The 15696-nt window shown below is 40.1% G+C and overlaps 1 protein-coding gene across 1 annotated transcript; it reads right to left on the reverse strand.

Annotated features, from left to right (window-relative positions):
* Window positions 1–763: 763 nt before the first annotated feature.
* LOC137241886 (uncharacterized) lies at window positions 764–13846 on the reverse strand. The gene is made up of 3 exons (XM_067769245.1): window positions 13729–13846; window positions 12887–13603; window positions 764–3584 (listed from the first exon to the last, which is right to left on the reverse strand). The coding sequence occupies exons 1-3, from the start codon at window positions 13844–13846 to the stop codon at window positions 3550–3552; spliced, it is 870 nt and encodes a 289-aa protein (XP_067625346.1). The 3' UTR covers window positions 764–3549.
* Between the last annotated feature and the right edge of the window lie 1850 nt (window positions 13847–15696).

Consider the following 15696-nt stretch of genomic DNA (forward strand, 5'->3'; position numbering starts at 1 on the left):
GAATAGAAAGCGACCTATAAAAAATCGCCGCTTGGTGGCGCAAGGATCGAGAGATTCACAAAAATCGTATTTTTGGTCCGATTTGGCTCATATTTGGAACACATAATACATACAAGAATAAACGGCAATCAATGAAAAAAAATCGCTGCTAGGTGGCGCAAGGATCGAGATATTCACAAAAATCCTATTTGTGGTCTGATTTGGCTCATATTTGGAATAAATATTACATCAAAATATTTTGCAGTTGGAGGAGGGACAAGCATACGTGGCGCAGATTCGAGTAAAGTCTTTGGAAGGATTATGTATTGAGGACCTAGATTGTAACAAATTGTCAGGAAATAGTCCTAGTAATAATGAGTCACTAAATGAACTATTAAATAAAGACTAAAAACTTGAAAATAAAATAATTTAAAAAAAATTTTAAGTTTAACGGTTTTATTGAAAACAATACTTACATGAAGTAATAATAATACTAAAAGCTATAACATAATTAGGTAGGCCCTAGGTACTAGTCATCACACTCCTCATCAATCTAGGGCGTTGATCAGACAATTAAATAAAAGCGTTGGACGCGTCAAATTTCTATTGATGGTCATAAATAAGACCAACTGAACCTTAATCAGGTTATGCTACGCCTCACATTTTTAGAAATTTCACGCGCCCACCGCTTTTATTTAATTGTCTGATCAACGCCCTAGATTGATGAGGAGTGTGATGACTAGTACCTAGGGCCTACCTAATTATTTTATAGCTTTTAGTATTATTATTAATTCATGTAAGTATTGTTTTCAATAAAACCGCTTAACTTAAAAATGTTTTTAAATTATTTTATTTTTGTTGTTGTTCATTTACTAAGTAACAGCTTAGGGATGGTAATATCCGTCACATTGCCCTCCACCAAATTTTCCGGTCTACACGCTGCCAGCCTTTCCAAATGAACGACTTTCATTTTGTTTCGTGGTTTGCCAATGGTTTGTATGCGGTAAACTACATCGTTGATTCGTTTTATAACTTTGTATGTGCCTTCCCAATTACACTGCAATTTCAGTGACAAACCTTTTTTTCGTTGTGGGTTGTACTGCAGCGCCAAATCTTCCCGAAAGCTTTCTGAATTAATTGCTTTATCATATCTAGCTTTTATCTTGTCACTCATAATCTTGGTTCGTTGTCTTACAAGATCATGTATTTCCCTCAGCTCTTCCTCCAAGACACCAGTGGATTTCTTGGCATTTCTCTCCGCATCGGCATTTGTCCCAAACTTCAAATCAGCCGACAATCGAAGGTCATTGCCAAGAATTACCTTCACGGGAGTTTGGCCAGTTGTCTCATGCACTGCCGATCGGTAAGCTATCAAGAATAATGGTATGCGTGTATCCCATTCTTTATGGAACTTTTGCACTACTTTCCTTAAGTCCTCCTCCAATGTTCTATTGAATCGTTCCACCATACCATCGGACTGAGGATGCAATGCAGTTGTTCGTGCTTTTTGAAATCCCAATGTTTTACACATTTCTTGGAACACAGTTGCTTCAAAATTCCTACCTTGGTCACAATGGAACTCCATTGGCTCCCCATACCGTGCAACCCAATTGTTTATGAACACTAATGCTTCTTGATTTGGGATTGGGTATACCTCTGGCCATTTCGTGAAATAATCCATAACCACCAATACATATTTGTTTCCGCAGTCGCTAGTAGGAAATGGACCTGCGACATCCATAGCGATCCTTTCAAATGGCGCACCTGAGTTATATTGCTTCGTCTGGCCATGACTTCGCGTTTTGGGCCCTTTCGCTCTGCTGCAAACCTCGCAGTTCGAAATCCACTCACTGACCGACTGGAGGCAACCAACCCAATAGAATCTCTTCTTAATCTTCTCGAGCGTCTTCGTGATTCCCAGATGGCCTCCACTTGGACCATTATGTAGCTCGTTAAGAACGCCACGAATCCTTTTCCTGGGAACAACTATCAGGTTCCTCTTACATTGACCATCTTCACTCTCCTATACTCGATGTAAGCAACCAGATATCAACTTTAACTGTTCCACTGTGCCCAATATGACTTCTTAATGGCATTCTCTGCTGACATCTCCTCTCTATTTGGTCTTTCGCTTCGTTCGAGCCCTTGCATAACATGTGACAGATCTGTATCTTCTAGCTGACACTTGCTTATTTATTCCTTGTCACATTCATCCGTACATGTTATAGTCATTAGCCGGACATCTATAATGTCTTCTTTAACCTCAGCCTTTGAGCAGTGCTTGCATTCCAAACTACATGGTATTCGTGACATATCATCAGCATTTCCATGGGTACTACCTTTTCGATGCTCAAAGGAAAAGTTATAGCTTTGTAGTCGCTCGATCCACCGTGCCAATTGTCCTTCTGGATTATGGAAATGCAAGAGACATTTCATTTCAACGCTGCGTGATCTGCCCTGCCGCGGAATCGCTGACCGTAGAGGTACATGTGAAAATGTTTTACGCACTCTACCAATGCCAACAGCTCTCTCCGTATAACGCAATAGTTCCTCTCTGGTTTTCCAATTGATCGGCTGTAATAGGCAACTACCTTCTCCTGTCCATCGACCAGTTGTAATAAAACGCCTCCTATAACATATCCGCTCGCATCTGTATCTAGAATAAACGTTGCTCCTGGAATCCGATATGCCAACATTGTGGCAGTGCACAAACACTCTTTCAATGTTTGGAAAGCCTTTTCTTGCTCCTTCTTCCATTCAAAAGCTTTATTTTTTCTTGTAAGCTGTGTCAGATCTAGTTTCCGAGATATCGGCGAAAATATGAAAATTCCAATTTTTGCAGAACACTTCTTCATATAGGTACGGCAAAAATTTGTAGTTTTCATTTTTTCGTTTCAAACTGTTGAATTATACATTATACTAATTCCCATAAACATTTCTTGCCTTCACCTCCTTTCCGTATCTTCAGTAGTTTGGCCACTATGCCAAAAAACGTTGAACAAATTTTGAGAAAAAAAGAAATTTTTTACAAAATTTCAGATTTAACCACTTTAAAATCGGAAAAATTCTATGGATGAAAAAAAGTTTGCCCTCCTATGTTGTAGGTAATTTAACTATGAACTTAACTTGCAAGCGTTTATCCTAAAATTTTAGTATTATTTTGATAAAATTGGCGAGACGCTTCATTTGGTCACTCTACCTTAGGGTCTAATAAATTTAAAAAGACATCAAGTATTCAATTGTCACTACTGTTTTTTGTAAATCTTGTTTTGCAAATTGTAGTGCAAATTTATACATACTATATCATCTACCGATTTACGAAATGGCTTGTTGCAAAACAGATGTTATGATTATGATAACCCGGATGATTTTTGCTGTATTTGCGGACATATATTTTCGGAAACTAAGCTCGGAAAATAACTAATTCTGTCAAAGATGCATACTTTCATTATTTCGGTTTCCGTGTAAAAAATCTCGATAAATCCTCCTGTAGATTAACTTTAATGAGATGGGTATCGGGTAAAGGTCATAACATGAAGTTTGGTGTTCCAATGATGTGGACTGAACCCTTTAACCACGACCAGTGCTATTTTTGCGTGATAGACCTTAAAGTTAGAACGAGAAAAAAGAGAAAATTAATAAGTTATCCAAATGTGGCATCAGCTAAAAAACCAAAACTACATGACCATACATTACCCATATCTATCCCACCTATAAATTTTGAAGCCTCAAGCCAAAGTAACTCCGAAGCAGATAATTCAGACAGTGAACAAGAAGGAGAGGTCGCACATCGAGTCTCACAAGCCGAACTTAATGACTTGGCCAGAGATTTGAAATTATCGAAATTTGATAGCGAAGTTCTAGGACCTCGTTTGCAGCAATGGGGAAGCCTGACCCTTCGACAAATACTTCCAAATTTCGAAATAGGCACAAAACTTTCTCTTCTTTTTTTACTAAAAGTGAAAATATTTGCTACTGCAATGATGTTCAAGGTTTATTTGAAGCATTAAAATTAGAAAATAAAGTGGATGATTAGATTCTGAGGAGGCCCGCGATTTAGAGGTACTATGGGGGGGGACAGAGTCAGACGGAAAAAGCTTATTAAAATGTATGCAGATAGGCCAAATTTAGGGCAAGACAACGTCTGCCGGGTCTTCTAGTTTAAAATAAATAGTATCTGAAATACATCCCAGGTTGTAGCTATAGTTCTCGGACTTCAATGAGGTTTCACTAAATATTGCTGTTTTTTCTGTCTTTGGGACAGTCGTGCTAGAGAAACCCATTATATTCAGGAAAACTGGCCACCAAGAGCTGAGTACGAACCAGGTGCCTTCAATATCGCAAACCCGCCTTTAATAAATCCAAAACGAGTTATTTTGCCAGCACTTTACATCAAATTAGATTAATGAAAAATTTTGTAAAGGCTGTAAATAAGAACGCACCATCCTTCCAGTACCGCAAATTAGAAAGTTGTTGAAAGACGAAAATTTTGCGAATCATTTATCATCAGTAGAAGCAGCGGTTTGGGACAGCTTTAAGCAAGTCGTTAGTAGATTTCTTGGCAACAACAAAGATCCCAACTATAGAGAGATGGTCAACCTTGTTGAAAAACTACAGTGCTATAAAATGCAACATGTCCCTCAAAATGCATTTTTTCCATTCACATTTGGATAATTTTCCCGCAAACCTAGGTGCTGAAAGTGATGAACAGGATGAAAGGTTTCACCAAGACCTCATTTGAAGAAATGATGGGAGATTATTGCTGGACAATAATACGGGAGACAAACCCAGAAAATTATAAATGGGTAGTTAAAAGTACCCACGTCCCTCACTATTGACTACCACGGTAAAATCGCTCAATTTGACTTTTTTTTTAGGTGTAGATATGTATGTATTTAATGCTGTTGTCGTTGTTGTTTTTTACTGAATTGCTGATTTACACTCATATTACTCAATTGAATACAGTTTAACGTACAAACATATGTCTATAATAAAACGTTATAAAAAAAATAAAAACTTAGTTTGAATAAAAATTGTCTCTATAAAAAATTTTAGGATAGACGCTTGCAAGTTAACGGGGCTATAGTCTCAACCGCACGTCTGATTGTTGTACTGGTATGCTTAAAATTTTCGTAATTTAATTACCTACAACATAGGAGGGCTAACTTTTTTCATGCAAAGAATTTTTCCGATTTTAAAATGGGTAAATCTGCAATTTTGCAAAAAATTTCGTTTTTTTTTTTCAACATTATGTGAACGTTTTTTGGCATAGTGGCCCAACTACTGAAGATACTGAAAGAAGGTGAAGGCAAGAAATGTTTATGGGAATTAGTATAATGTATACTTCAACAGTTTAAAACGAAAAAATGAAAACTACAAATTTTTGCCGTACCTATATGAAGTAGTGTTCTGCAAAAATGGGATATCTCGGAAACTAGATCTGCCACAGGAAAACGGAAGCCATATTCGGAATCAGTAGAAAATTTTACTTTAGGAAAGGCCTGGCCTATTTTATTCATCGAGACTAAAGTTGATCAAAATTTGTTGAGTACCGTAATTTACTTCCTTTTTAAACAGGGAACACTTTTTGGGATTTAGTTTCATACCCGCGCCAGCTATTCTCTGGAAAACTTCCTCCTTCCTGCCCAATACGATGATGTCGTCCAGGTACACCAAGCATCTTTTCCAATGTAGTCGTTTCAGTACCTGGTCCATGAGTCTCTCAAAAGTAGCTGGTGCATTACTAAGACCAACCGGCATCACTGCGAAGGCTGTTTTCTTTTTGTCTCCTTGTCTCCTTCACCACCACTTGCCAATAGCCGCTTTTCAAGTAGCCGCTTGCGAGTCCAGAGTATTGTCAATTCTTGGCAATGGGTAGCTATCCTTTTTCGTAACGTGGTTCAACTTGCGTTAGTCCACGCAAAACCTCATTTTTCCATCCTTCTTCTTCACAAGTACCACCGGTGAGCTCCATGGACTAGCTGATGGTTCGATGACGCCGCTGCCGCTCATTTCTTGTACGATTTGACTCACAACTTCCCGCTTCGCCAGTGGAACACTACGAGGAGCTTGACGGATCGGCCTCGCATCTCCAGTGTCAATTTGATATTTCACAACCTCGGTGCGACATGGTTTGTAGTCATGTTGGTCAAATATGTTCGCGTACTTTAGAAGCAGTTGTTTTGACTTACTCTGATAGGCTTCCTCTAGCCCCTCCGTCCATGCCGTGATGTCATTTTAAAGATCAGTATTACTAGTTGAAACGTTTTTCTGCAGCTGTTCACAGTTTATTACTACTTCAGCCTCTTGGCATCTTCCCAAAATAGCTCCTTTGGTCAGTTTTAGTGGTGACTTGAATTCGTTGAGTACTCTTACCGGAATACGTCCATATTGTTTTGTCATAGCCAGGGTTTTTCCTACAAGTACATTCGGTGTTGATTTGTTTGTTGCTTCAACAACCCAGAATTTGTTTGTGCCACAATCTCCATCAACCTTTTCCCAGATGACTGCTTCGGATTTTGATGGTATTTGCCGACTCTCTTCCACCAGCACTCGTTTACTGCTGTAGCCTCTCTCGTATCCGACATTAAGTGGCACATCCATGTTCTTATATCGCATCGTCCTGCTTTGCATATCGATCTTGCCTTGGTCGATTAAGAAGTCAACTCCAATTGTGATTTCATCAACAATCTCTGCCACTATAAAATTGTGTAGTACCGTGACATTCCCAATTGGTACTTCACATTCTACTTCTCCAATTACCTGGGTGTCTTCTCCCGTGGCTTTACGTAATCTTGCTCCAAGCAATAGTCTTCTCTTCTTGTTAACTAAATCCGATCGAGTGATGGAGTGAGATGCACCCGTATCTACAGTCAGTAAAAGTTCCTTTCCATCCACATGTCCTCTGACAGTAAGATTGCTCGACCTTCCTCCAATTTACGAGATAGAGATTATAGATTTTGGGGCATTCAATTGCGGGAGCCAGCTGTTGCCCTTTGCGGCTGACTCGCTTAAGTTTAACGATTGAGTGGGGTTGGAGATTTGCTCATCTCCTTCAGCTCTGCGTTTACGGCCTCCCACATTGTTGGAACTATTAAGGTTGGCACTGCAATAACGTGCACTATCCCCTGGCTTTCCACACTTAAAACATTTGACGGCACCATCGTTTTTCTGTTGTGTTTCTTTTAATGCTTCCAAAATTGTGTCTACCCAGTCTGGCCTTTCCAATTCCACGCGATGAGCTTTGTATGGGGTTTGCTCAAAAGTGAGGCTGTTTCCTGAGTCAGTGCATGCGATACCGTTTCAGCAAATGTTAGTTTTGGATTCGAATATGTAGCTCGTTTCGTTTCCACGTCTCGTATGTTATTTATGAAGCTCTGGATTTTTACCCTCACGGTGTACTCCACGAGTGCGTCCGCAATTGCTAGATGGGCGAGCCTTCCAACATCCGACGCAAACTCCTGCAGAGTCTCATTCGCTTTTTGGTAGCGGTTTTGTGATATATCTGCTTCCTGTGTTCGCTTCTGTATCGTCATTCTACAGCAGCCATCAATGCTTCATAGTTGTTCCGCTCTGCTTCGGGATTTGTAATGAACTAATCGCATCCTGCCTCCGTTGGCTCCCTCATAGTGCGCCATCTATGCAAAGAAGCTGGCCTCATTAACGTTTGTCTTTCCTGCCACAAACTTCTTCACATATACGAATGTTTAGCTTATTTTGCACTGTATTAGGGAGCATCAGTTCTGCTTTGCGATAGCTCTCCGAGTGGGTATAGGGTTTAAGGAGCGGGTACTCTGTTTGCTACAGCCGACCGTACCGTGATAGTGAACCTCTGCCTCTGAGGAGCAATTTTCAGGCTAAAAAGATCTCTAGCATGATTTCCAATTGGCGAATACGTTTCACTGGTAAGCCAAATGATATGTCGGTTGAAGATTTTATATATCGAGTTAATGCGTTAACACGTCAAGCTTTGAACGGAGATTTTGATGTATTGTGTCGATATGTCCACATGCTTTTTGCAGATAACGCGGAAGCTTGGTTTTGGAGGCATCACCGGCAAACAGATCGACTAAATTGGGAGGAGATCTGTGTAGGATTAAGACAAAAATATAAGGACCAGTTGAGCGACTACGACCGAAAAGAAAATATACGTAGACGCAAACAGAGATCCAACGAACCATTTGACCAATTTTTAGACGAGTTGCTAACCATGAATGATAGGCTTCGAAATCCCATGACAGATCGGGAGCTTATAGAAACAATGATTTGGAATTTAAAACCCGATCTTCGATACGAGCTCTTGCATTTGGACATAACCGACTTATCTATGCTTCGAAGAGAATGTCACAGACATGAGCACTTCATGGCTAATTTTAGTAATAGCGCCCCTATCCGAAACTTTCCCGCTAGAAGAAACATATCTGAAATTGTTGAGGATATTCAGGAGCGCGTTGATCGGCATACAACCGACTCATCGGATGTTGCCGAAATATCAGTGGAAAATTTGAAGTGTTGGAATTGCGAAATGTTAGGCCATAGGTATCAAGATTGCACCAACCCATTGCGCCGAATATTTTGTTACGGATGTGGGAAACCAGACACATACAAACCTACATGCCCAAAATGTAATCGGGGTGCGGAAAACTCGAATCAGGATGTCCGCAGAAGGGGATATCCGAACCACCAGCCTCGGATGTAAATAATAGCATAAGTCTCGCGAACCCCAACGACCTGAGTCCCAAGCCATCTTGCCAGCCAAAATTAACTCCCATAAGACCTTTTCATGTCCGGTTAGCCGAGTACAACCAGCGTCGCGCTGAAATTTTCTCAGCGCCACCAAAAACTGTTTCTCGTTCGGCACGACGAATGAAGAATTTCTGGGATAAAAAGAAGCGTTTACGAAAATTTACCATCTCAGCCATTGTGTACAAAATCTCTGATATTAGGCCTTATATACGAATTAACATTAAAGGCGAAAATGTGTTAGCATTATTAGATAGCGGCGCGAATAAAAGTGTGATAGGTGGTCAGTTGGCCAAAACCATTTTAGAGCAGAATTCTACTTCCCCAGCCTTTAGTGGCTACGTGAAAACAGCTGATGGCCAGCGACAACAAATAAATGGTATAATAACTGTAGCCGTAAACTATAATGGTCAAATTAAGCACATAGAATTTTTGATAGTCCCATCAATAACTGAATCAGCCATTTGCGGCATGGATTTTTGGAATGAGTTCGATATAAAAGTAAAGATTGAGACCCAATGCGGTCACTTAAATACATTAGAAACTAATTCCGAGGGAGTGGCGTCTCTGAATACCCAGCAACAAAAGCAAATAGATATTATAATAGAATCAGTTCCTAACTTCGAGAGAGAGGGACTGGGATTAACTAATTTAGTGGAGCATGTCATAGATACAGGAGATGCAAAACTTTGTGTTGGAACTCATTAATGTAACATTAACTTGAACTTCGAAACAGCTCATATGCTGTTAAATCATCTAACAGGGCTTGCCCTGTTAACATGCTACAGGTTTGCTATACCTCTTACTGATATACGAGAAGCATTTCCTATGGCTACCGGAAATAGAATGCTTATGTCTGGCGGATATCCGTCGAACCTCACAGATTCGTCTGTAGGATTTCGGCTGCTGGCCCCTTCAGTGGTACGAATAGAGCTGCAACCTTATCTTCAGCATTTCAGTTGTTCACTGCTGCGGTCTTTTCAAACTGTAGCTTAAAGACCTGGGAAGGAACAGATCCATCAAAAGATGGAGTTTATACCTTCGGATTGCTCACTGGGACAGCCGGGCGATTTAGTTGTAATTGCTCCATACGACCTTTTAAATCATCGACTTCTACCTGAAATTGTGCGGTTTTTGCATCCTGCGATTCAAGTTTTGATGATACCCTTGCTTTCTGTGCCTCCAGCTGCGAGGATATGCGGGCCTCTTGTCATATATGTCTTCTATTCTTCCAGTTGAGATGATATTTGCGAAGACATTTCTGAAATGCGTGCCTCTTGTGCTTCAATCTTGGATACTATTTGTGACGACATTTCTGATATACGTGTCTCCCGTGATTCCACCTTGGTTGCCATATACGTCTTCTGTTCTTCCAGTTGAGTTTCCATCTTGGATGTTACTGTCGACGTTTGTGCAGATATTGCAGCTAATATCATGTTCAAGTCTGTGTTCGCCATTGTGTCAGGACAGCTTAACACTTACCGGTTATTGTGATCGATTAAAGATGACTGACTGGTTTTGGTATTGTGTTTCGTTCTTATTGTTTCCCTGCGTCCGCGACAATGTCGCGTTCGCACGTCGGAGTTGCCATGTCTCGTAACAGTTCGGCCTTTCCTGCTACTAAATCGTCCTCGATTTCGTCCGGATCGTCTTCGTCGTCGGACTCGTCGTAACTTTCTAACTCGGGTGCATTACTACACCAAGCTTTCAGTTTTTCCGAGCTGAAGACCGAACAGAACCTTTTATTCGTTATTTGCATGCCGGGTATATCTTCCACTAAATATCGATCATTTCCCAGCTTTCGGGCGATTACGTACGGTCCTCGAAACTTGGGTTCGAGTTTCCTGGAGTCGCCTGTTGCTGCGGGTTCGTTTTCGACGACTACTAGGCTACCCTCCTCGTATTGCGTTGGTTTTCGGTGCGTCCCATCGAAACGCTGCTTCCATTTTTCGCGTTCTTGATTTATGTTATCTTCTGCTTCTCGTCGTTTTTCTGAAATGCCTTGCGAGTCAGGACTTTCTGTTGTCTCATGAATAGCGGCGATTAAGTGATTTTGTACTACGTCGCGCAGACGAAAATCGAAAATTAGTTCATTTGGTGAGTATCCCGATGTATCGTTTCGCTGAGAGTTTATTGCCCTTTGGACGTTACGCAATAAAAGGTCCCAGTCTTTCGGTTTCTCGGTTGTAGTTCGAAGATAATTTAAAATTGTTTGAATTGCTCGTTCCACTTGGCCGTTAGCTCGCGGCGTGCGAACTGCATTTTTAATATGTTGAATAACATTTTTCTCGCAGAACTGTTGAAATTGCTTTGAGGTAAAAGCTGTACCTCGATCGGTGATTATTTTGGCAGGTAGTCCAAAATAGCTCGTCATTTCGTTTAGGGCATTTATTACTGGCGTAGTTTTCGTGTTCCGTACCGGTTTTACTACTACATATTTCGAAAAACCATCACAAATTGCTAAAACGTAGCAATTTCCTCGATTACTTTTAGTAAATGGTCCTAAATGATCAATATGAAGAATGGCATAGGCAACACTTCGGTGAAGTGTAATTGCCCTTCCGACATCCCGTGTCGCGTCTTATTATAACAACAATTTGAGCACGCCAATATATACTCTTTGACATATTTTCGAATTTTGGGGAACCAAAAATGTGTTTGTATTCGTTGGATCGTTTTTTCGAGAACAAAGTGGCCCATTTCGTCGTGGCATAAGTGAACCACTCGCCATCGTACAGCTTTAGGTATCACAAAACGTAAACCCTTCTTAGTCCGACGGTATAATCGATGGTCCTTCAGTTCGTCATCTTCACGAATTTGATGCTCTTGTTCGGAAACTGTTTCCTTTCTCAATACCCCCACAAGTGATGCTAACGTTGGATCTTGTAATTGCTTGGTTAGCAACCAATCGTCGGACGTGGTGTTTATTTTCATTACAAACCCTACTCTTTCAACTTCGTTTGGTGGTTGATCTGGTGCACGGCTCAAAGCGTCGACATGAGCCATACGAGTTCCTTCACGATGAACCATCTCAAAATCGTACTCTAATAATCTCATCCACCATCGCGCAATTCTCGATTTTAGCTCTTTATCTGCCTTAACTTTTGCTATAGCGGAACAATCTGTTACGAGTTTAAATCTTTTCCCCAAAATGTACATTCGAAACCGTTCGAGGGCCTCTACGACGGCTAGCACCTCGAGTTCATAGGCATGATATTTGCTTTCGGTTGGATTGCAATGTCTGCTAAAATAGAATACCGGTTTCCACGTCTTGTTATCGCTTGACTGAAGTAGCACACCCGCCAAACCCGTACTACATGCATCGGTGTGTACTTCATGCTCGGCCATCCTATCGTATAACGCGAGTACCGGAGCGTTACTTAGTAATTCTATTAAGTTTTCAAAAGCTAGTTGTTGGTCGGAACCCCATTTGAAAAATTCATTTTGTTTCGTAAGTAATGTTGTTAAAGGTTTCGAGATGATCGCGTATTCCGGCACGAACTTTCGGAAATACCCGGTTAAACCCAAAAAACGCCTAATTTCGGTAACGGTCGTGGGCACTTTAAAGTTTTTAACAGCAGTTATTTTTTTCTCCCCCGGTTTAATTCCGCTTTCATTTATTACGTGACCTAGATAGTTTATTTCTTCCGATAGAAAATTACATTTCGAAAGGCGTAGCGTTAATCCGCTTTCTCGTAAAAGTGTTAATAATTGTGTAAGTCGCGTTAAGCCTTCATTAACCGTTTTACTCGGTATTACTACATCGTCTAAATATACCATAACTTCTCCCGGATGTACTTTTGCAACTATTTTATTCATTACTTCTTGAAAAATCGAAGGCGCATTTACGAGCCCAAATGGCATACGATTATATTCGTAATGGCCATCCGTTGTTACAAAAGCCGTGTATTGTTTCGACGCTTCATCTACTTCTATTTGATGGTATTGTAAAATATTTATTTCCTGACAATTGCGAAAACTTTTTCAACTAATACCACCGGCGACGCGTATGCTGAGTCAGAATATCGAATAATTTCATTTTCAAGCAATTCGGATACGATATCGGACACTAATTTTCGTTTGGGAAATGGTACTCTATAAGGTTTCATACATATAGGCTTATCGTTCGTAAGTTTAATACACATTTTTGCTATTGTGCACTTACCCAATTCAGCAATATTTTCGGCAAAAATATCGCCATTTGATTGTATAATCGCTTGTAATTTCGATCGTTCCTCTTCGGAAATATTTGACACATTTTCTAATTTTTCCACCGTACATTTATCGTTTTCTATTATAAGTCGTTTTCCACTCTGGCAGAATACGTCTCTACCAAGCAACACATCTTCATCAATGTGATTGTCGTCAACTACCAACAATTTAGCTGGATGTCGATTGTTGTCAATTTGAATTGAGGCTAAGATTTTAGCTTTGCACTGGTACGTGCCACCCGCAAAACCCTTCAACACCCGCGTACACTCAGTTATTTCCCCAATTTGGGTTGCTAATTTCCGATGTATTAGCGAACAGACACTACCTGAGTCTATTATTGCTTTTGTTTCATATTCGTTCACTTTAATTTCTTTTGTTAAGTTTTCGTTTTGAATTTCGTTTCTATTTATTTTGTTTATTTTCGTGTTTAAGATAGGTTTAGTTGCTGTTTGTTTACACTCTATCATTTTATGCCCGGTACGATTACATACTCCGCATCTTTCCATTCGCTGTGGTTGTGGACAATTTACAGAAATATGCCCCTGTTGTGAACATTTATAGCATTTAACCACTTTGGATATTTCACTAACTGCAGTGTTTTTCGATGTTTCACCTTCAATACCATTTTCTTCTTTATCTATCCAATCAGATGTATTGTCACCTGTGTTTTCTTATACGTGAATGGCTCGAATTTTATTTCATTGTAGACGGTATAGTTTTGGATATCGCGTAATAATGTGTTACAATTTTCGTACACGTTCGAAATCTTCTTTCGCATATCTGAGTCATTAATACCATTTATTATATAACGCGCGATCGCGGATTCCGGAATTTCTACTTTTTTCCCGATTGCAACCATTTTAAAATAATATTCTTGTGGTGTTTCGGTACGTTGTCTACGCGTTCGACCCATCTTTATATGTATGTATATCTGCTATGTTTTTAGTTATCGAAAAATCAGCACGAAATTTTTCTACGAACTCTGCCCACGATTTGAACATGTATTGTCCATCTATCCAATACTTTGCATACCCTTTTAATTTTTGTTGCACCGCAAACAAAATAACCTGGTCAGCCCAGTTATAGGCTCTACGTAGCATTTCAATTCTTTGTATGAAATGATTGGCATTCAGTGACGTATCACTGACGGATCAAACTCGGGTAATAGGGTAACTACCTCGCTCACCGTATTGTACGGGTTTCGCATATAATCATATGGATACGGACAATTTCCATGAAACACTGAATTCATATTATTTGTATGTATATCGTTACACATATTTCGATTTGAGTTAAATGGCGCGTTCACGAAATTATTGGCATTATACCTTTGTGTTTGCGCTTCGCTAAAGTACACATAAGTATTTTCACCCCTATTTCGAGCATTCGCGCTATTCCAATCAGAATTCTCTTGAAATTGCGTATTTTGTATGTACTGGCATACATTCTCGGTCGTTGATACAAATGGTATTTGTCACCATATTTGGCATGTGCATTTTTGTTGCTACCACCGGAGCATTCGTATATGCACTCGGTATAGCACACGGTATATAATTATTTACACTTGTTGCTAGATTATTTAATTGTGGCGACGACACAACCGACGGACGAAAAAATGATTCTCCATGAGCAACCGAACCTCTCTGATTTTGCACCCCATGCTCGTTTCGCGTTTGTTTTTGTAACTCGGCAATCGTTTTTTCTAGTGTATTTATTCTCTCTAGCATTGTTTCATTTGCACTTACAAAATCGTCTTTCGCGTGTGTTTTTGTATTTGCTTCGAGCCGTTCGATCAACGTATTTTTGTTGCCTTGTGTCGGCAAACCCATTTCGCGACACTTATTCCGTAGTTCGTTAACTTCCATACTACGAAAATTCATGTTGTAACGCGACAATAGAAATTTCTAAAAATAACCGATCACTTTGAGTTTTGATATGAGTAGTTGTCGTATACACCAAGAAGTGTATGTATATTAACGCTGTACCCACCAACGAATGGTTGTATTCAATCCACGGCTCTCCAACTCCTTCTTCAGTTGCTGGATCTTCAATTCCCCCCTTGTCCTTGTTGTACTCTGCAAATCTGGAATTTATTCAACAATTCCTCTTCTGACACCAATTGTAACGAATTTGGGGAAACTTCGCTTATTTTACACCTTCTGCACAAGTTCGAATCGCTAAATTGTCGAATAAATAACTCCAATATTCAGTAATGTAAAATGGTCTTTATTAGATTACTTTGGGAGTGGTACAATTATACGTCACAGTTATACTTCACTTCGCAACTGATAGCGTGCTTAAACCAAACTGATTACTGATTACTCAGCTTGTGCTGATTTTATACTCTCAGTCCCAGATATCTAGACTTTTCTTCTTCTAGAATTTTCTACTTGGTTACCAGGTATATGCGTGTGTATTTACAGCCTCTCGCACAGCCATATGAGTGTGTATATGTGAGTACCACTTCGACTGATGACTACACCTGTCTGGGGCCTATCAGCGCCCTCTTTCCTTTTTTGAATTGTCCAAATATACATCTTGACAATGTCCTAAAGGGTCCACAGTAATTTCGCGTGGATTCCAGGATCTTGGAAGGGTTCCGAACTGATCCCGAAATTATCCCAAACTGATACGAAATGACCCCCAAATGACCAAAAGGGGCTGTCCAAAAACATCCCGGAATGACCCCCAAATGACCCCGAGTGACTGCCCAAAAACATCCCGGAATGACCATGGGATGACCACGAAGGAGTCCCCAAAACC

Source organism: Eurosta solidaginis, chromosome 2, assembly GCF_040869045.1.
Source record: "Eurosta solidaginis isolate ZX-2024a chromosome 2, ASM4086904v1, whole genome shotgun sequence".
Taxonomy (NCBI): Eukaryota; Metazoa; Arthropoda; class Insecta; order Diptera; family Tephritidae; genus Eurosta; species Eurosta solidaginis.

Excerpts from the sequence above, each read along its gene's own strand:
- LOC137241886 (XM_067769245.1), bottom strand. The coding sequence starts at position 13,846 with ATGGGTCGAACGCGTAGACAACGTACCGAAACACCACAAGAATATTAT. Across the intron at positions 13,604-13,728 it reads CGCGCGTTATATAATAAATG|AAAACACAGGTGACAATACA; the intron begins GTATTAATGACT and ends TTCACGTATAAG. Across the intron at positions 3,585-12,886 it reads CGAAAATATTGCTGAATTGG|GTCTATCACGCAAAAATAGC; the intron begins GTAAGTGCACAA and ends TCTAACTTTAAG.